The sequence below is a fragment of the Syngnathus leptorhynchus genome, chromosome 7, assembly GCF_054491065.1.
Source record: "Syngnathus leptorhynchus isolate UIUO chromosome 7, UIUO_Slep, whole genome shotgun sequence".
In the NCBI taxonomy this organism is placed as follows: domain Eukaryota; kingdom Metazoa; phylum Chordata; class Actinopteri; order Syngnathiformes; family Syngnathidae; genus Syngnathus; species Syngnathus leptorhynchus.
In genome coordinates, this window is record NC_141201.1 from 876,023 (window position 1) to 897,105 (window position 21,083).

At 51.9% G+C, this 21,083-nt stretch overlaps 1 protein-coding gene across 8 annotated transcripts in view; it reads right to left on the reverse strand.

Annotated features, from left to right (window-relative positions):
- Window positions 1–21,083, reverse strand: part of LOC147053974 (neurobeachin-like) — an 82,560-nt gene that overhangs the window by 53,151 nt on the left and 8,326 nt on the right. For 7 of the 8 annotated variants that reach the window (XM_085917160.1, XM_085917158.1, XM_085917164.1 and 4 more), the window contains exons 2-33: window positions 20,289–20,520; window positions 20,090–20,190; window positions 19,915–20,010; window positions 19,136–19,257; window positions 17,799–17,925; window positions 17,582–17,701; window positions 16,695–16,841; window positions 15,983–16,183; window positions 15,774–15,907; window positions 14,800–14,908; window positions 14,222–14,374; window positions 13,789–13,957; window positions 11,032–11,111; window positions 10,757–10,819; window positions 10,499–10,596; window positions 10,218–10,310; window positions 9,965–10,073; window positions 9,823–9,904; window positions 9,420–9,543; window positions 8,911–9,103; window positions 8,079–8,837; window positions 7,446–7,657; window positions 7,095–7,248; window positions 6,805–6,979; window positions 6,500–6,609; window positions 6,352–6,432; window positions 6,096–6,270; window positions 5,675–6,002; window positions 3,478–3,620; window positions 2,266–2,395; window positions 1,454–1,581; window positions 629–690 (exon numbers count right to left, since the gene is read on the reverse strand). In XM_085917160.1, the coding sequence (XP_085773286.1) occupies window positions 629–690; window positions 1,454–1,581; window positions 2,266–2,395; window positions 3,478–3,620; window positions 5,675–6,002; window positions 6,096–6,270; window positions 6,352–6,432; window positions 6,500–6,609; window positions 6,805–6,979; window positions 7,095–7,248; window positions 7,446–7,657; window positions 8,079–8,837; window positions 8,911–9,103; window positions 9,420–9,543; window positions 9,823–9,904; window positions 9,965–10,073; window positions 10,218–10,310; window positions 10,499–10,596; window positions 10,757–10,819; window positions 11,032–11,111; window positions 13,789–13,957; window positions 14,222–14,374; window positions 14,800–14,908; window positions 15,774–15,907; window positions 15,983–16,183; window positions 16,695–16,841; window positions 17,582–17,701; window positions 17,799–17,925; window positions 19,136–19,257; window positions 19,915–20,010; window positions 20,090–20,190; window positions 20,289–20,400 (4,890 nt within the window). In that variant the 5' untranslated portion in view covers window positions 20,401–20,520. Of the gene's footprint in view, window positions 1–628; window positions 691–1,453; window positions 1,582–2,265; window positions 2,396–3,477; window positions 3,621–5,674; window positions 6,003–6,095; window positions 6,271–6,351; window positions 6,433–6,499; window positions 6,610–6,804; window positions 6,980–7,094; window positions 7,249–7,445; window positions 7,658–8,078; window positions 8,838–8,910; window positions 9,104–9,419; window positions 9,544–9,822; window positions 9,905–9,964; window positions 10,074–10,217; window positions 10,311–10,498; window positions 10,597–10,756; window positions 10,820–11,031; window positions 11,112–13,788; window positions 13,958–14,221; window positions 14,375–14,799; window positions 14,909–15,773; window positions 15,908–15,982; window positions 16,184–16,694; window positions 16,842–17,581; window positions 17,702–17,798; window positions 17,926–19,135; window positions 19,258–19,914; window positions 20,011–20,089; window positions 20,191–20,288; window positions 20,521–20,600; window positions 20,702–21,083 lie in introns of those variants that run through there. The other variant, XM_085917162.1, reaches the window with a different exon arrangement.

Genomic DNA, 21,083 nt, shown 5'->3' on the forward strand with positions numbered 1-21,083 from the left:
AGAAAGAGGAGCCCGTCTAAGAACATGAAATAATTCAACTGGGGCCGTCCCATTTTTTTTTTTTTTTCGGTCCCAATGACAGCTCCCTTAGAAGCGAGGCAGAGCTCCCTGCCGGAGAGAGGACGTTCGGGGCCGGCCGGCCGCCCGCCCGCCGCCGGCCGCCGTCCACCTTCTAGTGTCTGGATGGGCGAAAGAGGCACCAAGTAATGGCTTCCTTATGGGCGCAAGAGTGATGGGCTGACAGAAGGTATGTTAACTATCTCCCTTCTAACTGCTACATCGGGGCTCTGACCTTGCTTAAAACAAGGGCTTAACTGGAGCCTGGCGGGGTCAGCCCCGAGCGAGGTAATCACTCAGCGACGGCCGCTGGGGCTCGGGTTTTGGGGGGGGGGCCAGAAAGTTGCTGCCGGTTGTCAGCGGCGCGGCAACTTTTGACAAAGAAAAGCACGGTAAGCTTTTTGCCACTAGCCCAGATAGGAAACGCTTTTTAGTTAGGGGACGGCTTAAACTGAGCAGAAATGTATTTGGGGAAAGATGTTTGAAATAATTCAAATATTAATTGATATAATAGTGGAAAGTTGTAAGCACGCACCTCGGGTCAGATGAGACAAGCAGAAGGCAAACTTACTTGAGAACAAAGCAGCATAACCAGCTCCACCACCGACGTGCTTGACTTCATGCACACCAGACCTGCAAAGGCAAGCAAAAAAGCATTTCACAATTCAAACTAAATTTTTCTGCTTTGACTGTGCATCAATCAATCTATTTTTTTTTTATTTGGCTTTGTTTGTTGCAGAAACCAAAGCTTGTCTGCAGAGACGCATTAAATTGCAGTCATTAGCAAACAACAAGGACAAGACGGCAAGTCGTTCGAGGCCAGAGGGATGGGAAAAGTCGTCGTCGTCGCCATGTGTGGAATGGCAGGCTGTCACTCAGAGGTGAGTTAGCCTCTTTGGTCCCAAAAAAAAAACCAAACAGAAAGGTGCCTTTCTCAGGCAGCAGGAACTGATGGCGGCCAGATGTCGTGGAGTGGCTCGCCACCTTCCCGACTGCCAGCGTATCGAGAGGAAGTGACTCTCCTCCCGCACGCCGTCGACCTCTTGTTACCGCCGTGACACGCCGCGCCATAAGTCGACCCCGGCAAACAAACCAAAGGCGCTCTCTCTAAACAGGGGGCTGCCGGCCCTTTTGCCGGAAACGGCGCCGTTGTGGGGGTGGACGTGGCGGCCGTCACAACAGAGGCAGTGTCGGAGCGCCGGGTGCGCTCGGCGTAATTGCGGGGGTGGGGAGCAAAAAAGGCCACGGAGGGGCACGACCCCAGATAACGTTAGGAGTGATGGATGGATGGCTGGTAATTACGGCCCAGCGACCGACCCACTGCAAGGACGGAAGGAAGTGGGAAGGGATTGCACCTCTTTCAAAGAAAAGAAAATGGCGTCACGAGCGCTGGTACCTTCGATGAGCAGCTCCTGTCCGTGACTGCCCAGCAGTGTTCGCGACAGGAATGGCGCAAAGTCCACAAAGATCTCCCTGAGCAGCGGCGCCACCTTCTCCAAAGCTCGCTCCAGTTTGGAGGTGATGCTGCAAAGGCCAACGTGGAAACGTTTCACACCAAGCAAAGCAAAAACAAACTTTTTATCCACTTGGAAATCTGGTGGCTTGATTTTTTTTTAATGATATCGTTCTAAAATTCGCACGACGATACGCCATGTGAGATTTTCTTTGATTGTCTTGTGTGAAACGGAGCCATTATGGAGCGCGGGGTTACGCCGGGCTACGGCGGGCGCGGCTGCCATGGCAACGGAGCGCCTATTTGTCGAGTGGAACGCACACGTGAGCCGAGTCTCGGGCGAGGCTGTCACAAACGATTAGCGGCGAGGAGAGATGAGGCGAGGAAAAGGCGCACACACACACACACACACACGAGGAGGGCAAAACGCTCCAATTCATATCAGATTCATTTCACAAGTGCAGGAACAGAAATAAAATGAAAAGAAACCAATTGACTGGGGCATGCAAGAGGAACATGTGAAATTGGACATTTTTCAAAAATCTTGAAAATCTCAAAAATAAATTATTATTCTTGATTTTGTGCCCATTTCCATTTTTTGAAAGAGTAGTAATGTAGTAGTCTCCACATACTATGGCTGTTAGCTTGTAAGCTAGCCACGGAGAGAATGGAAAAACACAAGCCACGTGACTCAGCAGACGTTTGCGGCCGCGGTATTGAGCCGGACCAATCGTCGAATGTCTTTCTGCTGGTACCTCACGTTCTGGAGCGTGTCCTCGGGCATGGGCGCCACCGTCTGCACGGCCGGGAGATTCTTACTGGTGGCGCCGTTGACCAGGCCGGACGAAGACGAGGTCGCCGTGGCGGCGGCGGCGTCCACGGCTCCTGAACGCGACAAAAGCCACAGCTCAAATTTGAATTGAAATCGCTTCTTACATATTTATTTCTCAATGATGTTTTTATACAAAATATGTACAAATCTACTTTGCTTCTTAAGCTTTTTATTTTTGAATCATTATTGCTGGGCTGGAAGGGATTTGTGAAATAACGTCATGTGACAAAGGCACCTCCAGAATCTGTTCTGGATTCAATTTGCATTGACGATGTACTCCCACGTCAACATTCCATTCGGATGGGAACAGGAAACAATAGAAAAAAAAGACCAAATCCACAGCCTGACTAGGAAGCTCTTGTCTTGAACGCAAAGGCCCGCCAAAGGATGGAGGACTAACCTCAATCGCCATCGAATGTTTCGTCCTGGTCGGAAGCGAGGGGGGAAGCCCCAAACGAGGCGAGAGCGACCACGGGGTCTGCGTCAACGCCTCCTGGCCTCATTCCTGCCGAAGCTCACTGAGGAGGGGGGGGGGGGAGTTTTTTTTAAAAAAATTTTAACCATTTAATCTGCGGCTCATATTGACCCAGTTGAGTCGATTATGGAGACGTAAGCCAAGTGCAAGCGAAGCACCTTGTCCTGGGCTCATTTGTCATCCACGCAAGTTTCAAGAACATTTGGATCAACTGAGCCGATAATGGCAAGAAGGTTGAAAACGATGCCGAGACCAGTACCAAGCCCAAAAGCGAGGCAGAAGCGGCGCTGGCAAAGACGTCAAGTTGCCACATTTCACCGGCTTGCAAAAGGGGGAATTCTGCAGGCGCAAACAAAGGTCGCCATTGTCGGGTCGGGCGGGCTGGCTGGCTGGCTCGACGCAAGACGGCCATGGGTAAGACAACAGCGCCATCTAGTGGAGTTGAGGCGAACAAGCGGGTCATGTGGGTCACAAGGGGGAGGTGGGAACGTTTTAAAGCTGGTTACACGCCAGCATTGGAATGATTCAATTGGGTTTGACATGACAGCACCTACATTTGCTGCTTGTTTGAAATCAAACCCGATAACAATGGATCAAAGATTTTTGTATCCATGTATTTGTTCTCAAATCTGGACTGGCATTTTTTTGAAAAGCACGTACCCATGGTGTTGATGGTGCTCTTGGGGGTGCTTGAGGCAGCGGCAAAGATGTTGGGGGTCGGCAGGCCGCTGGCAGGGCTGCCCCCCGCCGCCGTGACGGCCAGGCCTCCCGGGTGGGACTTCTTCACAGGCACCACCACGCTCCTGCGGGTCCAACAACATGATCAGCTTTCAAAATGACCAATTCTTTTTTTCTTCAATGAATCAATGAATCCATCCGCACGGGACGATCCGTGACTCCGCCAGACAGCGATGGCTTTTGTCCCGGACGGATCTGCGTTTGCTCTTTGGATTTGTGCCGAGGCCCATCTGAGGCCCGTTTGGGTCTGGAAACGCTCAAAGCCAGACGAGGCGCGATCCTTCCGTTTCATGTAGCATGTTACAGGAAACGCTTGTTATGTGACCCTCACCACGTTAGTCCGAGGAGAGACCGTGGCTGGCTGAGATCCAAAGTTTCAATTGGATAGCAGCTATCTCCAAAGTGTACCCAGTTTGACGATCATTTGTGGGTGAAAAGCTTCTTTCTACCTCCAGTTTTAATTATTCATCATTATCTTGTATTGCTAAGACACATTTGGAGCTCTGCCTGACAACCGCCTGACGACAAAACCAAAAATTGCACTAATTTTGTTTCTCCTCGCCGCCGCCGCCGCCGCAGCAGCAGCAGCAGCAGCAGCAGATCAAAACTGCAACCAGCGAATGAGGAAAAAGGAGCTTGAAAGCTCGCTCAAGTACACATCGTCGTCGCCGGAGACTTTTTTTGTTTTGTTTTGCGCTCTGTAGCTAACTGATGACAAGCATCATTTATTTGGCGGACCTTTGTTCTGCTCTCCTCACTGACAGCTATCAGAAGATCTCCCGGAGACGAGGCAAGCGAGCGAGCGCCCGCCGGAGGAACGCCGTTGCGCATTTGATGTGAATAATTCATGAGTCGGCGCTCATGAATCATGCATGGCTTATCTGGAGCATATTTTATTAATAGGATTGTCTTAATTGAGTTGCGCTGAATAAAGCGAGGATTAATCTGGGAAGGAATACCAATGAGGCCGGTACGGGCGCTTGCTTTACGTTGCGTTCCAGCTAATCGTACGGTGTTTGATTTAGCGATACAAAAGGAAGATGGAGAGGAAGGCGGCAATTGAAAGCAATTAGCATTTGGCCTCATCGCTCTTTAGCTAAATAAGTCACGACGGGCAACCTCGGGGAGCTCATTTGGAAGCCGGACGAAAATATTTCTACTGTAGAAGCCCGTGAGATATCGTGATATTTTTAGATATGACATATTTCATAAATTCATATTCAACTGGCTGGCCGGAAAATTATTTAGTTCAAGCGACTAAATGCTGCGCCGCTAGATGGCAGCAGAGTGGCCATTTACGTTCGATGAAACGGGCCCGCATTTCATACTCATCCATCACGCACGTTTGTCAGTAAATTTGGACAAAATGGTGGCTTTTTTTTTTTTTTGTTGGCACATAGTGGTGATCTGATCATAAAATGTGTGCCTTGGTGCCATAAAGGATTGGAGAGAAATTCCCAAGTAGTAGTAGCTTTGCGTCTGGTGAAAGCAGGTGTTGTTGACTCAAAGTCATTCACCTCCCTCCCCTTTTCCTTTATGATGTTGTCACGTTCGATCTGCGTCCGTCCCTCCGTAGCTGGCAGATCATTTGGCCGGGAGGCGGCAAACAATTACACGCAGCCAACGAGGGCGCTTGCCGGAGATGCCAGACAAAGTCATAGGCCGCGTGCGTGCGTGCGTGCGTGCGTGTGTGACGCGTTTCAAAAACGATACTCTTGGCTGTAGAAACTCATTTGGGGCTGCCACGTCGCATTAGGCGGACGGGGCAGAGGGCCGCTTCTGTTTAATCTGTCATCAAGACCCTGGAGACCCCCGCCGCCTCCTCCTCACCCGCAAAGCCATTCATCAGGCTCACCTGGCCGGGCAATTTAGCATTTTCTTTGGCTTTTAAGTGTACTCGGATGAGAAGAGGTGGACTCCAGGCACATGACTTGACTCGGACTGAAATTGAAAAAACGTGGGACGCCCGCGACCCCCGTGGGGACCGAGCGGTACAGAAAATGGATGGATGGATGGATGTGGGACTTGCTTGGTTTGAATGGGATTAATTGTTTGCCAGTCTAATGCAGTCACACGACCCCAGGCGAGCGTATTGTGGTGTTTCCCCGTCCCCCGGTACCTGTCAAAGGAGTGAAACTGAACAGGCAGCGCAGTCTGGGCCTTGGCCGCCGAGTCTGGGCAGGACACCGGCTCCAGCCCCGCCTCCACGCCCTCCACGGGCGGGGCCACCAAACTCTTGAGGATCTCCTTGACGTTGAGGCCCGAGGAGGAGGGCGGCGCAGGCTCGGAAAAGAGCTCGCCGCCGCCGGCGGAGTCACAGCCGTTGACGACGCTGACGACCCGCTCGGTTCTGATACCCGGCTCGCTGCGGGGAAGCGAGTGCTCCTCTGAGGGTGAAGGGCCGCCTGGAGGGTCCAAAAATGTCTGAGCGGGTTCTGCAGGAGACACTGACAAGAAAACACAAACCTAAGTCCAATGCTGCTTTTTACTTCTTCGCTCTGTCTCCCTCTGGTGGTTGACTTGGAGAGGTCCGGGCTCACCTGCGCCGGTGGGCAAGCGGGCGTCTCGACGGCTTTGTGCGGCGTGGCCCGACTTGGCGCCGGTCCTGTCCGTCTGGCGCTGAGGCTCCAGGATGTCGCGGTACTTGGACACCATGAGAACCGAGATGAAGTAGACCACGGCCAGAGCCAGGAACTGAGCTTGCTTGCTGTCGTCCTGCTCGGGAGAACGGCGAGGTGATGCCGCGGCGCGTTGGACATTTGCCAATAGTGAGCTGCCTGGTTGTGTCACACTGACCACATCACGGAAGACCACAGCACGCAGGCGGTTGATGTCCACATCCTGCAGGAGGCGATCGGGATCCTTGATGGGGGACAGCTGAATTTGGACACCTTTTAGAGACAGCACAAGGCAAGGATTTTTTTTGTTTGTTTGTTTGAAATACCTTGCCGGGAGTGAGTGCATTTGGCAGCATGTCTTGGCACTTGGTGGGAGCGGAGAACATGTCATGCTTCTGCCTACACTCCAGACAGCTCCTCACTGCCATGCAGCACACTGCACACACACACAAACACAAAATCATCTGTTGAAATGAAATGCAAGTGCTGCGATGACCTCCTGTGGGAGCAAGCGGGAGTGACATGAGCGGCTTCAACAATCTCATAAGCACAAACTGTGTACAGATGAACTATTTAAAATTTGACCGCTAAACTTGACGTTCAATTTTCCAAGACTCGTCGAGCGGCTCACCGAGTCTCAGGCACTGACGCATGAGGCCGCCGGACGACATGTTCTTCTCCGCCTCGATCTCGCTGAAGTTGAGCGAGCTGGAGAAGACCAGCACGTCCACCATCACCATCAGGCGGGACAGGAAGGTGATGGCCGTCTCTGCAGACATGCCCTGCGTGGCCTCGATGTTCTCCACCTCAAAAGCAAAAATAGTCAATAAATAGCGTGTCGTTTCCTGTCCTCCAAATAATGCCGTGCGCCGCAGCCACACCGCCACTAGATGTCCCTGTAGCCCGACAGTGAGCACTTACTGACGGCGAGGTGGCGGCGGAGAGCAGCGGCAAGATCCCGCCGCAGGCGATGATGATGTTGTCCACCATCTGAGAGATGAGGTGGATGCTGTTGTGGACGAAAATGATGTTCTCGTTGCTGTTGACAAAGTCCATGACGGACTTGGTGGAGTGGCTGGAGGGCAAAAACAGAAAGGGATATATCCATTTTTTTTTTTTTTTTGTACCTGTTAAGCGGGCTACAATACAGTGAAGCTTCTCTATGGCCCCATCAGTAATCTGTGTAGCCCCACCCAGTTAAGCCCTCTCCCCACAGCTTTTGAAATATATTTGGAAAATATTTTCTCAGTCCAACTAAGTATCAGCGCGGACCTCCTCCAGACGTGCACGTCACTCTCCAGGGCAAAAAGCAAGTCTGCTAGCAGCCTCTGGTGCAGGGGCGACCATTTGAATTCGGGGATGCGGAACATGGTGGTGCGAGGGCCCGGGCTGAACTGCCGCCGCTGTCGCTGCTGCTCGTCGTCGTCGTCCTCTGTCGGGGTGTCGCCGGAGCCAAAGTCGGCGCCGAGGCACTTGTTTAGGCTCTGGAAGAAATGAGCTGTTGGTCATACAGAGAAAGAGAGGCTGGGATGGCGAGGCTGAAGCCAATTGTAAGCCGTCACCATTTTGATTCAAACGTATTGTATTGTGGCGCTGTGCCTGTGCTCAGGAATAACATTGTGCGCTTGATGAAAATGCAAAACATCCTCGGATGACCTCCCGAGCTGGCTAAAAAATGACAACAATAACAAGAGCTCAGTGCCAGCGATAAACAAAACCAACGAGTCAGCAAGACTGCAAAAAGACCATTAAGGCGCATCAGCAGCAGCAGCAGCAGCAGCAGCAGCAGCACTGATTCCAACAGCAATGCGCAAAAACACATTTCATCATCAAGGCAGTAGCGGTTAGCACGCCCGCCTCGCAGCAGAAAGCTACGAGGTTTGAAAATGGCCTGGTATCTATCACCTGGGTGGTGGCCGTGGTCTGAATCTTCATCTCCTTGTTCTCCTCCACGCTCTCCGCTCGGCCGCTGCTCCACAAGGCAGAAATGTCTCCTTTAGAGGGCGCCGCGACGGAATCATCTGGAATCAATGCCTCCTCGGCAGAGTTGAGGAGTTCAAAGTCATCCTTTTCCAGGATGCCGGGTAAGGAGGCAAAGTCGGAGGTGGGCAGTAGGCCAGGTGGAGACCCCGAAGGAAGAGCGGCATTCAAGTCGGGCAACAAGGCGTCCTCCGCTTTGCGGAACAATAAAGCGCCGCTCTGAGGGACGTCGTCTTTGTCATCGTCCAGCGAGATCAGAGGAGCCGAGATCTGCCGGTCCGCGGCGCCGTCTTTTGGCAGCAAGGCGCCGCAGTAAATCTCGTCCAGAAGAGAGTCCACCTCCATCAGCGCGTCCAAGTCGTCCATCTTCACCTCCGTTGCCTCCACCTTCTCCGCCTTGATGTCCACCAGGAGGTGCTGGACTTCCGCTTCCACGCCTTCCGCCGCCGCGCCCTCCGCCGGGTGCCGCGCCTCGGCGTCGCGCGGACCGGCGCCGTCGCTGCCGGGCGACGGAGAGCCGCCGTCCATTTCTGCCATCTCCGCCGAGCCCGTCATGCCGGCGGCCGACAGACCCGAGATGGTGCTGACCGAGCCTTTCTTTCCTTTCTTGATGTTCTCCTCTTCTTGACGCTGGTATTCCTCGTACATTTTGGCCAGGTACTCCTTATGTGCCTCATACGTCACCTGCAGACAAAAAAAAAAAAAAGTCACAATATCTCTCACACGCACGCACGCACGCACGCACGCACACAGCGACCTTGGAGTGCGCGATGGAGAGCGTGTCGACCCAGACGCGCCAGCCGCCCCACTCGTGCTTGATGGCGTGGTAGAGCAGGATCCGGAAGACGTTGTACACCATCTCGGTGATCTTCTGCTCTTCCGGGCTTTTGGGGTTGATGTAGCCCAGAGAGAACATCCAGTCCTGCCACACTGAGCACTGAAGCAGACATCTGACGCACGTGACGGCAAGACGGAGCAAAGCGGACATTTTGAACCGAGGAATATGATGATGCAATGTTGAGAGAAGAGAAAATAGCAACGACTTTGCTTCATTGAAAAGTGTGAGGCCCAATCGTCTCTTGTGAGCGCGTAACAATATTCGACAACTCGCAGCAGCCTCCAGCGACAAAGCAGGAACATTCCGTGTCTTTGTTCACAGTTCCCTCTTTTGTCAAAATAGCCAATCAATCAAGACTTAGCGCTAGCTTGTAGCGCTTTATGTTTTGAGCTAATTGAGGCTGCGTGCGCGTTGGCGCAGCGGCTTACCGTCTGTTCTCTCGGCTGCTGCTGAACAGTTTGATCATGTCGGAGAGGAAGAGGCGGCGAATTTCCATCAGCTCGGCGCCGGGGGCAGAGTTCTTTAATAAGGTGGCGATCACTTTGAGGATCACTGTTATAGCCACACACACACACATACAGCAGGTGAGACCTCCGCCAACAAAAAGGTGCTGTGCTTTTCCCATTTCTTTTCAACACTCTTCATAATTGACACAAGATTGTCCACCTGGTCTTTGTGCCCTAGTCCAAAAGCGTGCTGATCTCAAATCCGTACGAATATGTCAACTGTACGTGTACAAATGTTTTTCTGCTATTATTCCATTGGATAATTTGATTTATTTGATTTTAGGATTATGATTTTATGATCCACCCACAAGCGGACCGGACTCACTCGGGTTCTGAATCTTGACGGTGGAGTCGGGCTCGACGTGCGGCTTGTGGACCACTTGCGTGCACACCTGCTCCGTCAGAATCTGATGCGGGAGGACCTCAGTCAGGCGGGCTGCGGTGGACGGGACGGCGGCACGTCTTACCTCGTAGAGCGTGTTGTAGGTGGTCACCGTCACGGCGCCTCCGTGCAGCAGGAGCTTCTCGCCCAGGAGGGTGAAGAGGCTTTGGCTGTGCATGATCTCCACCTTCCTCCTGTGGGGGGGTGGAAAAAGGCGGCGCTGGGATGTCACGAGCAGATCTGCTGGTTATCGATTTTGTTGTATTGTGGCGGTATCGGGCAACTGCTAAATCCCCAGGGTGCCATGAAAACATCTGCAAGTGCTGAGGATCACCTACTTGTGTCCCAAATGTTTGAGGAAGTAGGCGAGCACTTTGAGGGACTGCACTTGAATGCTTTCGCTCTTGGATGCCAGCAGTTTGTAGATGACCCTGTCGCAAACACAAAAACAAAAAGTGATGAGAAGACGCCAGGTGTCATCAGCGTGCGTGTGAGGCTGGTTTCCATGTTGTGATCATTTGCTGATTTTCTATCAGCTCATGAAAAATGCACCAGTCACGTCGGTCGGACGCCTCGGGGCTTCTTTGATGACGTCACCGCCTGACAGCGCCAGACTCACCGTATTCCGTTTCTCTGGTCAAAAGCCGGGACCATGGAGGCCGGGTGCTCGGACATGAGGGCCACCACAAGCTGCAACACGTCGTGGAGGTTCTCGTCCTGTGGGGGGGAAAAAAGCGCACGACATTGTTCATCCACCGAAAATTTCCCAGACTCCGACGCTCACGTTGAAAGGCTTTCCAGACGCGTGAAAGCCGCTCTGGCTAAAATAAAAGCTATTTTCCATCACCGACACCTCCGGCTCCGAGTGAAGACGTACCTCGTGCATTGTCAACAAATAGTTGAGGATGCTCTGGAGCTCGTCCTCCTTCACACCGCCGTCCTGAAATTGAAAAACGGGCCACGCTGACAGTTGATGTTGAGTTGATGTCACGTGTTAGTAGGTCATGCGAGAGGGAGATACTTATGTTGTGCAAAATGAGCATCATGCTAGCAGCTTTAATATGCTGCCTGTAAGTCAAATATGGCAGGACAAAGGGTGCTTTTATTTTGCAGAGACAGAGGCTTCGCTTCACCCAGACGGCGGCAAGATACCTTCAAGATGAGTTGTTTGAGAAAAAGAAGCAGGAAGGCCCGCAGGGAGATGATTTCTTTCTGGGTCGGCCGTGGACCATCTGTAGCCAGAGCGAGAGAGAGAGAGAATGTGAGGTGATGTCGTGCTGCCCGTTTGTTTACGTGGCGGCTGTTCTTATTTTACTCTTGGTTGCTTTTAATGATGTGGAGTGAGCGTTTGAAGTCGCCATAACGAGCTAGTGATGCCGGCCAGGCGCTCGGAAGAAGGCCGGCGTACATTTTCCCCGCTTGGCTTCGCCTTGAACAGGAAAATTCGCTTCCTCTTGTCATTAATAATTTTTATTTTTTTTAAAAAGATCCCATGACTCAACCTCCCAACGTCAAGAACATCATTAACTCAAAGTAAAAGTAATAAATAGAATAAAACAAGAGTCATGTAGCAAAGGCAATCCTTAGGAAGTCTAATTAAAAGGCAATTGGCAATTTGGGTAGACTAAGGTTATTATAGATAAGGAAATGAAACAGAATAACAAAAAGCAAGAACTGGAAAAACACCGTCGATGAAAGTTTGGAAAAAAAAGAACGAAACCTGACTGAACCTGCATTGTCTGTAACTACCACACACGGACGGGAAGGGCATGACGCTCGTTTGGAAAACGTCAGTGTGGCCGCAAAGAGCCAAGGTCACACGTGTCCATCGCGGCGGCCCACCGCGTCGTTAACTCCTCAGGTCGTTTCGTGTCGTGTCGTGCCGTGCCGTGCAGTCCGTCTGCTGCCGCACGTTGCTCGTGCTGCGCCATTTCCATGTTAATTATTGAAATAGTGTTTGGCATTTTTCTTTGAGAATCACATCTGAATGTTAATGAAAACACTAAATGCCACCCGAGTGTGCTCATTAATAAACCTGAAACATTTACAGAGGTGAAAATGAAGGCGCAAGTTTAATACAAATGGAGGCAGAACTCCACTTTTGGGATTTTTCCTCCCTGTGGAGGCCTCTCGGGCGGGTCCACCTCGGCCGTTCATGTGGCCACACAACCGCACAAACGCTAATCAACGCCGAGGCTCCCCGCGGACCAAGCCAACGCTTAAGCATCTTGACGGTGATTAATCGAGAGCAGGAAAAAAAACAAAAGCAAAAAAAGCCGGGCGCCGAGATGCGAGTCTGACGGCGAAGAGCCGATAAGAGCGTTATTAGCGTCCGACTTATTCACAAGCAATTATGTTCAACAGCTCAGCGCGGCTCTTGTTTCTCCCGACGGCAGATTGGACGGAGCGCTTCGCCTCTCCCGAGGGCAGGCGGAGTTTATTGGAAAATGATTTATTTCCGTGTGATTAATGCAGTCATCTCCTTGGGTTCATGACGGATGGTGGTTATGAAACGGCAGGGACGGAAAAAAAGAAAAAAAAAAAAGCTAAGCTCCACGCTTTGAATAGAATCAAAAGTAGCGTCGTCCGGTGGACAAATTGAAACCAACACGTGTTGCATATTAGCAATTGAGCGTTGGGCTATTTGTAGATTTCATCGGGCCGAAACAATAACTATCGCTTTGCCGCCATCTGGTGGCAACTTTAGGCAATTACACCTCAATACCTCACGACAAATCATCGTAATGCTGTGACGTGGGCTCCTTGGCACTTTGCAATCGGTCATGTGCACCTCGCGTGAGGGCAATCCGTCAGATTGATCATAATTGAAAGCACGAGCCAGCCTCGGAGCGACATTAGCCCCGGGAGGCGGCAAAGTGGCGCGCCGAGACACCGAGAGCGCGAGAGAAGCGCCGGGAGCGGCGCGAGCGCTTTTCTTTGCTCATTAGCGAGCGACGAGGCGGAGGGCGGGCCATCGATCGAGACGGACCGCGTCTCGACTGCGAGCGATTCAAAGAGGCCGAAGCGTCTCCGGGAGCCGGCGCGGTGACATAACCGCATGATGTACGGCTTTAATTTGAAAGGACTCAACTATTAAAAAAGGGAGGTGGGTCGGCGCTTCCGCGTCTTGGTGGCGCGGCTATAATTGAACACTTCATTACCTGCTCTGCTCCGGCTTTATAAGTGCCTTTGTTTGCTCATTTCTCAGGCGACAATGACGGAGCCGCCAAATGGAGCTGAGGATTTATAGCGCTCGGGATCCCGCACGCGGGAAGACGGACGGACGGACGGACGTTGATTCAAAAGAGCCAGCTCCACGGGCCAAAAAGCGCTCCTGAAAGCGTTGTTGACTTTTACGAGCTTCAATCACGCACGTCTCCGTTTGTAAAGAACCAGTTGGCATAAGCCCACGCTAAAAAGGTCTCCACTGTTATTAGCGGCGAATCAATGAAAGAAATAAAAGCCTCGACTCCTCCCTGGCACGGCCTGTGGGGATCCATCTTCATCCCGCGCTAGCGGCCGCTAATTTATGCAAAGAAATTACAAGCGAAGCATGCCACTGACAATACAAGGAAGGCCTCGCCTCGCCTCGCCTCGCCTGGAAGCTGTGACGGCTGTTATGCTATCAGCATCAAAGTTACAACACGACAGGCCGTGTGATAGAGTGCTAATAAAAAAAAAAGGGACCGAAAATGGGAATGGAGAGTTAAAGTGGCGGTTCAAGGACACCTTCACCGCACCGCCACTGCTGAACTCGTTTGAAACTACACGCGGGCCGATCCCGACGCGACACCTTGGCAGGACTGCCTCTTTAGGTGCTGCTTTTTCGGCTAGCAAACACAGTTTGAACGTCAACGTGCACCGTAGGATATCATGGTCATCGTGTGCGAGATGCCGAGTCGCTCTCACCGAGTCCCTTGGGGACGATGCCGCTGGCGTCCGCCGGGTTGACGGCCCAGTAGTAGTACTTGAGCGTGTGCATGAGCCGCAGCACGGTACCGCCTCGCCGAACGGTGCCGGAGATGGTCGCCGTGCCGATGAATTCCGACGACAGGTACGTGTACAGAGACAGCTGGATCTGCGGCGGACACAATTGGGGAAAAACGTGAAGAAGACGACTCCACTTGGTATTTGACCGAGTGCTGGAGCCCATTTCATTAGCTCAATGTTTGTCCCGTTTTTCTGCAGAGCCCAGCCGAGCGGCGGGTAAAGCCTCCGGACAATTGAGCATTTATTTCCCCTTTCGTTTATTCACGGCGGGTCTCGGCGGCGGCAGCTGCTGCTGCTTTCTGAAGACAAACGGCGCCGGTGTGCTAATTCCTTTCGGAGCAGGCGGGCTCACCTTGGCGGGGGTGTGGATCCAGATGGCGGCGTTGAACAGGATGTGGTCGCAGAGCTGCTTGAGTAGAGGCGCCCCGTACGGCAGCCCGTCCAGATACTTGGCGAAGGAGAGGAACTGCTCCAGCACCGACCTGCTAACGTGCGCCCGGGACGACTGCGGACGTGGAAATAGAAATGGCCACATTACAATTTGCTCAATTTAGCGATCGAACTATTCAACGGCTGGTCGGTAGCGAAAGAATCAACCCGTGGGAGGGGGGCGAGTTTGACTTTGCAAAGAAGCTTTTCTCACACCTGTTCTCTGCCCTGCTGGGGATCCGACAAAAGCGGGAGAAGAGATAAATGAGGATACGTGAGAAACAAAGGTGGCGATTTCATCAGATCTTGAACAGATGGAGTCATACGCCGGGGTGCGAAAGCTGGCAGCGGGTCACAAGCGAGGGAGGGGGGGAGGGGGGCTTCTTCGGGGCCTGCGTGTTACTTTGTGTCAAGCTGGCGCTGCGCTAAGTGACAAAGGGGTGCGAGTCTGCCTAACAATAGAATGGGAAACAAAATAATGAAGACAAATGTTTGAGTTACCTTTTCCAGCAAGTAGCCAATGACCAAAAAGCCTTTCCCGCCCAGCATCTGCTCTTGCATGGCCACCGAGCTCTTCAGCAACTCCACCAGGAAGGCCAGCAGGGTTGCGCTGCCAAAAAAGAAACAAATGTTTTCAATCGCTGCCACACTTCAGAACAAGCGAAAGAAAAAAAAAAAAAAGAAAAAAATAAAAGCTGCCGTTCCTGAGCGACTCTGAAATGTTGCCGGAGAAGGTCACGGCGTGCGCGAGAGGAGCCGCCAAAGGTCGGCTAAAGGTGCCTCCCCCTTTGTGGAGTTGAAGCCTTTGGCGCGGCGACAGCGCTGGCGAGCGAGCGGCGCTCCGTAATCGGCTTTGGCCGGCATCCTCCGGTGGCCGCCGCTCAAGCGCGACAACAACAACGGGGACGCAATCGCTTCGGCGCAGGCCGGCCCGGAGATGCGCCGCACGCATAACAAGTCGCCAGCCACGGGAGCTTCCGAGTCACTGTTGGCACTACTTTTGATTTTTTTTTTAATGAAGTCCGTGATTACTTCCGCCATGTCGACCTTGAGCGGAACGTCCGGGTTGCAGTTTGAAGTTACGGCGTATGGGAAAAGTCAAATGCGCAGGTAAGCATCTCAGATTATTTTCACGCCGGGACGGCTCACGGCGGCCCGATGGGCTTTCTCTGGGAATTAAGAACTATCCGACATACATCTACAATTTGATGCCTTTTCTCACAAAGCGAAAGTCTCCGAGGACCCCGACGTTTCTGCTTCAGGCAAATTCCGAGTAGAGATTGCGTTGCCATGACGACCAGGGGTGGAGTTAAGGCACTGCGACAAAGCGAGGCTTTCTTTTCTCACTTTTGACACGACTTTTGACAACTTTGCGGCTCACTGTTGACGGTTATAGACGTCAAAGATATTAGCGGGTTAAAAATGGTCATTTGTCGACCAAAATCAGACGCGAAGCTTCCATCGCACGCTCTCACCACACGGTGGCCTCCGCTCGGCTTTCGCTCGACTGATGGTAGTCCAGCTGAGCGAAGAGCGGGAAGAGAACCTGGATGCCTCCGATGGAGTGGATGGCCCGCTGGATGGAGTGAGTCACCGTGGCTTTGACGTCCTGCAAAACCAAAAAGATGCCGAAGACGGGCGGTTGGTTGGTTTCTACGCGACGTGGCGCACCCGAGTCGGCAACCTGTAGCATGAGCGCGTGGGGAGAGTGCACAAAGATGGAGGAGGCCTTCTCCTTGGGGGAAGACTCCAAGCAGAGCTGGGCGTCGGTGGCCTTGGCGTTGTAGGCCAGGGCGACGGCGCCCGCCAGCTTGCCGTCGTACAACACGCGCTTGTGATGCTCGGCCAGGTGGATGTCGCTCTCCGACTTGAATTTGAACGTGCTCTGGCGAGGAAATGGAAGCAAACAAGGGTGAAATGAAAATATCGGGCTCCGTGACACGCTCGCAGCATTTAATTAGAAACTTGTATACGACCGAGTTGACCCAAAAGACAATTTCTGGAGAGCCTGGTGCGGATCGCCTCATCAAGACTTTGACAAATTGGAAAAAAATGGGAAACAATTTCCGCCGCGTGTTGAAATCTTAAATACTTTGACAAGCAAATAAATTATGGAGCTTCTATTTTTTCTTTTTTTCTCCATTCGAAGGGACGGGTTGGGACGACACGAGCGAGCGACTCGGGCAGCCTGCACTGAAACGCAGTCCCTTTGTGAAAATAATGATCTCATAAGCCGGGGCTGGAAAATACCCACAGGCGTCGCAGTGGTCTGAAAAAAAAAAGAAAAAAAACTCCTGGGTGCATTGGGCCACTTTGTGTCCTGTTGCCAGAGACCATGATTGATTGTCGAGGTTTGTCCCTCCGCACCACAGCAGCACAAGCCGCGCTCGGCGTACCTTGTAGCTCGGACCGAGCTGGTGGATGGCGAAAATCTGCGCCGGATTCAGAGCCTCGCCGAAGACGTAGACGGCTCCCAGCTGGCCGCAGAAGACTCGGTTGGCGTCCGCCGTCTCCGAGGAGCCCAGGAAGCACTTCTCGTAACTCTGCGGAGGAGACGTCCTTTCAAAGTTCGGGGCTTTGACTTTGAACGTCATTTGCTTCCCGAGCGCCTCCGATTTATTCACTCGCGTACCCACCGAGCGCCGCCAACCTTAGAAAATCACAAATGGTTGAGCCCAAAATCCATTTGGACAAATGAGGACTTTTGGGAAGTGGGGAATAAGGCTGCGGCCGCCTTTCCGACCTCTCGCTCTTATCGTGATTTTTCACAATTTCAAACGCCGGCCTTGTCCCGATACACGCTTGCGTCAAAATGCAAATGAGCGATGTTGTCGGATTCTAGTTTGCCTCTGATGTGGCTCGAAGTGTTAAAGCGGGTTTCATCGACACACGTTGCCAAGAGCTGGAGGGAGAAAAACAAACAAATAAATAAATAAATCAAAAGCAAGCAGCAGCACTCCTCCTTGGCACATTAGTGACGTGTGTAGTTAATGGAAGGAGCGGTCCGCCGAGCACGCCGAGCATGCCGGTCATTTCAGCAATGGGCTGTGCCTGAGAGTGGACGTGTGAAGCAGTTTATTCCTCAGCCGACACATGTAAATGGAAATCCCGCTTGCCCCAAAATGGCCCATCATCCCTCAGCCACATCTGTTTAGCATAGAAATGTTCAAGCCTGGGACCCAGAATGGAAGGCCTGTTTCTTCAGATTAAAAAAAACCAAAGAAAACGGAGGCCCGGTCTATTTGCGGAATGTATATTTAGGAGAGACTAACAGTGCACTTGCATCATTTGTGTTGACGTGCCAGGCCATGTCCCCGTAGGAAACCAGTTGGCCGTTGACGTAGCAACGGATCTCGCTGTTCCTCCAGCGGCTGTAGATGTGGACGATGCTGATCATGTACCACTGGGCCACAAAAGAAGCAAAACGTTGCAAATATGAGCCCACATTTTGGTTGTTGTTGTCGGGAGGCGTCAGTAAAAAGAGCACAAGTTGCGCTCACCTTCCTGGGTTGGAAATCGTATTTGACGCAGTGCTGGAAACCTTTCCCTTTGGATTTGAGAGATGTGACGATCAGACAGTTGCCCACAAAATGCGCCGAGTAGCCGATGCCTTTGCTGGTGCGGAAGCTGCAAGCGGAAATGGACAACCAGCAGCGTCTCAAGTACGGCCTCAGATTTCAACGGAACCGTGTCTTTAGCGTAGCCTAGCATAAACCACCCTAGCATAGCCTAGCATAGACTAGCCTGGCCTAGCATAGCAAGCCCTCAGGCATGTTCCTGAGATGACCATCAGGTGAAACACAGGAACCCCCAGTTAGCTTTTGACAGATTTTTCTCTGGGCTTTGCTCTTTTTTGTTTGTTTATGACTCGCAGCCTGGCACGTACGGCCCCGGTAGCGCCTCGCGCTCTTCCTGTGATTACATAGCGGCTGAAAAGCAAAGCCCGGGCCGGCTTTTGAAGTCAACACGCTTTTTCTGGTGTTGACACGGCCTGCCACCGAGCTGTGAAGATTAGCTTGACATATCTCACACACTCTGCCGCCACCTGAATACATAAAAGCGTCCCCGATATTTCTTCCTTTTATGTCGGCAAAAGCCTCTCCGATGAAAATCTTTGCAACGAAATGTCCGTGATCCAGATGAGTGTCGAGAGCGACCAAAGTAGACGCGTCAGTCTGGACCAATATTGGAAGACGGAAAAAACATTGCAAGTCTTTTAATATTCCCCCAACGTGGTGCGCGGGTTTAACACTGCCAGCGAAAAAAAACAAAACCTTTTCGACCTTGACAAAACACGGCGTGTTCCCCTAATCTACTTGGACGTGAGGTCAGGGAGGTTTCAAACTGGAGGTCTGTGACTGAGCTGCTACGTTTGCAGCCCTCCTGAGAGCAGCGGGAGCCAGCTCCAATGGGATGCTCAGGCAATTAGCATGATGGCGGGGAGAAAAAAAGTGCACAAATACATGGTCAGGTGGTGCTGCTGTGAGTGACTCATGAAGAAGTAAAGGATAGAGATTGTATATCTGTAGAGGTGTCAGCCATTATCAAAAATTACTTTGATCATTTAAGCCTCTAAATATTCTATAAAACAGAATGATGATGGTTGCGCTTTTTTTATCCCGATCTATCAAACAAGTGATAAAAAGACAGATTAATCAAGTATCAAACTGGTTATTAATTACACCCCTAATTGTCTGTCTACATGTGTTTCTCCACCATTTGTGTTCAAATAGCCACTGCTTCTAAAACTGCTAAGCGTTTTGCATTGTTTGTTAGCATGAAGCTAAGCAGACTTTGCTAAGCCCCCCCCCCTTCCCCCTTGGTTGTGTGTGCTGACCAGTAGAGATAGGGCTTGTCATTGTCCACGTGAATGTTGCTCAAGGGATCCATCCTGAACCAGGTGTTGAACGTGAAGCCGTTCTGGTAAGGCCACTTGGCGATGGGAGGTAAAGCGATGGCCTGCAGAGAAGACCACCGACTCATTACGCCGTCGCGTAGACTCACGAGCGCACACACAAAATTTGTATGAGTAAAATGAGCTTCGGCGCCTTGCTCAAGGACGCTCGGACATGGCGTCGAAGATCAAACGTGCACCCTTAGAATTGTGAGACGAATACCGTTCCACTGATCCACGGCGCCGTTTTACAGCTATGCAAATGCGCCAAATGTTTGCTTAGCTCATAAACATTCATCTTCGGCCCCTGAGCTGGTTTTCAGAAATAAATATCACCTGACTCGGTGGTAGAAATTCAGCTCCTGCTAAATATGTATTAAGTGTTGGACTTTTTAAAATAAATCTAACCCTCGCTGGCGTCGTTTGCGCGCAAAGCTTTATTTATTATTCATATAACAAACAACTTTGCAGAGCGCTAAATGCTGCATAATAAATAGCTGCGATTTAGTGGTTTGCTTTTAGAGAACCACCGCAAAACGAGATTTTTCTTGGACGGCGCACGTTTGTGTTTGGGAAAATTGGAAAGAAAAAGGGAGGATTTTGTCTTGATGAGCGTGAGTGAGTGGAATAAGACAATCTCCAATATCTGCTTGAGTGGTCCTAGCTTCTCTTCTTTGGGAAAAACAAATGGCGCAGAATTGAAAGAGCGAGCGAGGACTTACGGCGGCGCTGCGGCCGGGGAAGTTGAAGAAGGCGTCGGGTCCGTGGGGGTGGGGCATGTGGTTGAGCGCCGTCAGCGTTTTGAGCGCATGCCTGGGCTGTGAAGAGAGAGGAAGGAGACGGACGGCGGTGGGTCGGGCGGCTCGGCTCGGCTGGACCGGGCTCGGCTTGACTCACCCAGAGGTCGCCTTCTCCTTGGAGCATGCTGAAGAGGAGCTTGACCTCGTGCACCGTGATGCTGTAGCTGGCCAGAACGCCCAGCATGTCCACCAGCAGGTCTTCGATAAAGCCAAAGTGTCAAATCACAGCAAAGGCACGCATGACTTGTTTGGGCCTGACACTTTTGTAGCAATCGCACAGGTGCGAGCGTCCGTACCCGCAATCATGTCGTCCGCCGAGCCGATCCGGAGCAGCAGCCGGCGGATGAGGCCCACCTCGCTGCTCATCTGCAGGTTGCGCACGCTCTTGCGGAGCATGGCGCCGAGCATGCTCCAGATTTCCGCCTGGCAGGCGACGTCGCAGCGCTCCAGCACAGCCGGCAGGCAGCCGATGCCGGCGGCGTCTTGGATGATGAAGTTGCTTTCCAAATCGAACTCGCCGCCCACCAACTGCGGGAATGACATTTGAGACGTGAACGCGCTAGCCGTTGCCTTGAATCACCCCGTCGCTCGATGATCATGTTAACGACCTGAATTTCCACCACGTCCACCTTTGAAATCAATTCAGCCCGGTGAAATCGATTTGATCATTGACAATAACCGGCGCAGGCCTGCAAACGGGATTCCTTCTGCCTGAAGTGAGAAGGGTCATCATCACTTTGCCTTCTAAAAGCTTTGATCACAATTTAATCATGTGTGAAAATAAAATAGCCTCTTCTTTAATGAAAAGTGGCGCTGCCGCACCGCCCCCCCCCCCTCTCCCTTTTAGTCACAAATAATCGCTAAGAAAGTCGCAAACAACAAATCAATAACGCAGTTCATCAAGTTCAACAAGCATGAAATTAGCCCAGCCGAGGAGCATATGCTTCATGTGCGTGCGTGTTTGGGAACGGATAGATAGATGGCTGCTCTGAGAGCAGCATCCGAGCGTCGAGGTGGAAAATGGGCCCGAGCGCATCACGGTGATTGACAGACGATGTCATCGCTGGGATGAAAATGGACACGACGAGTTG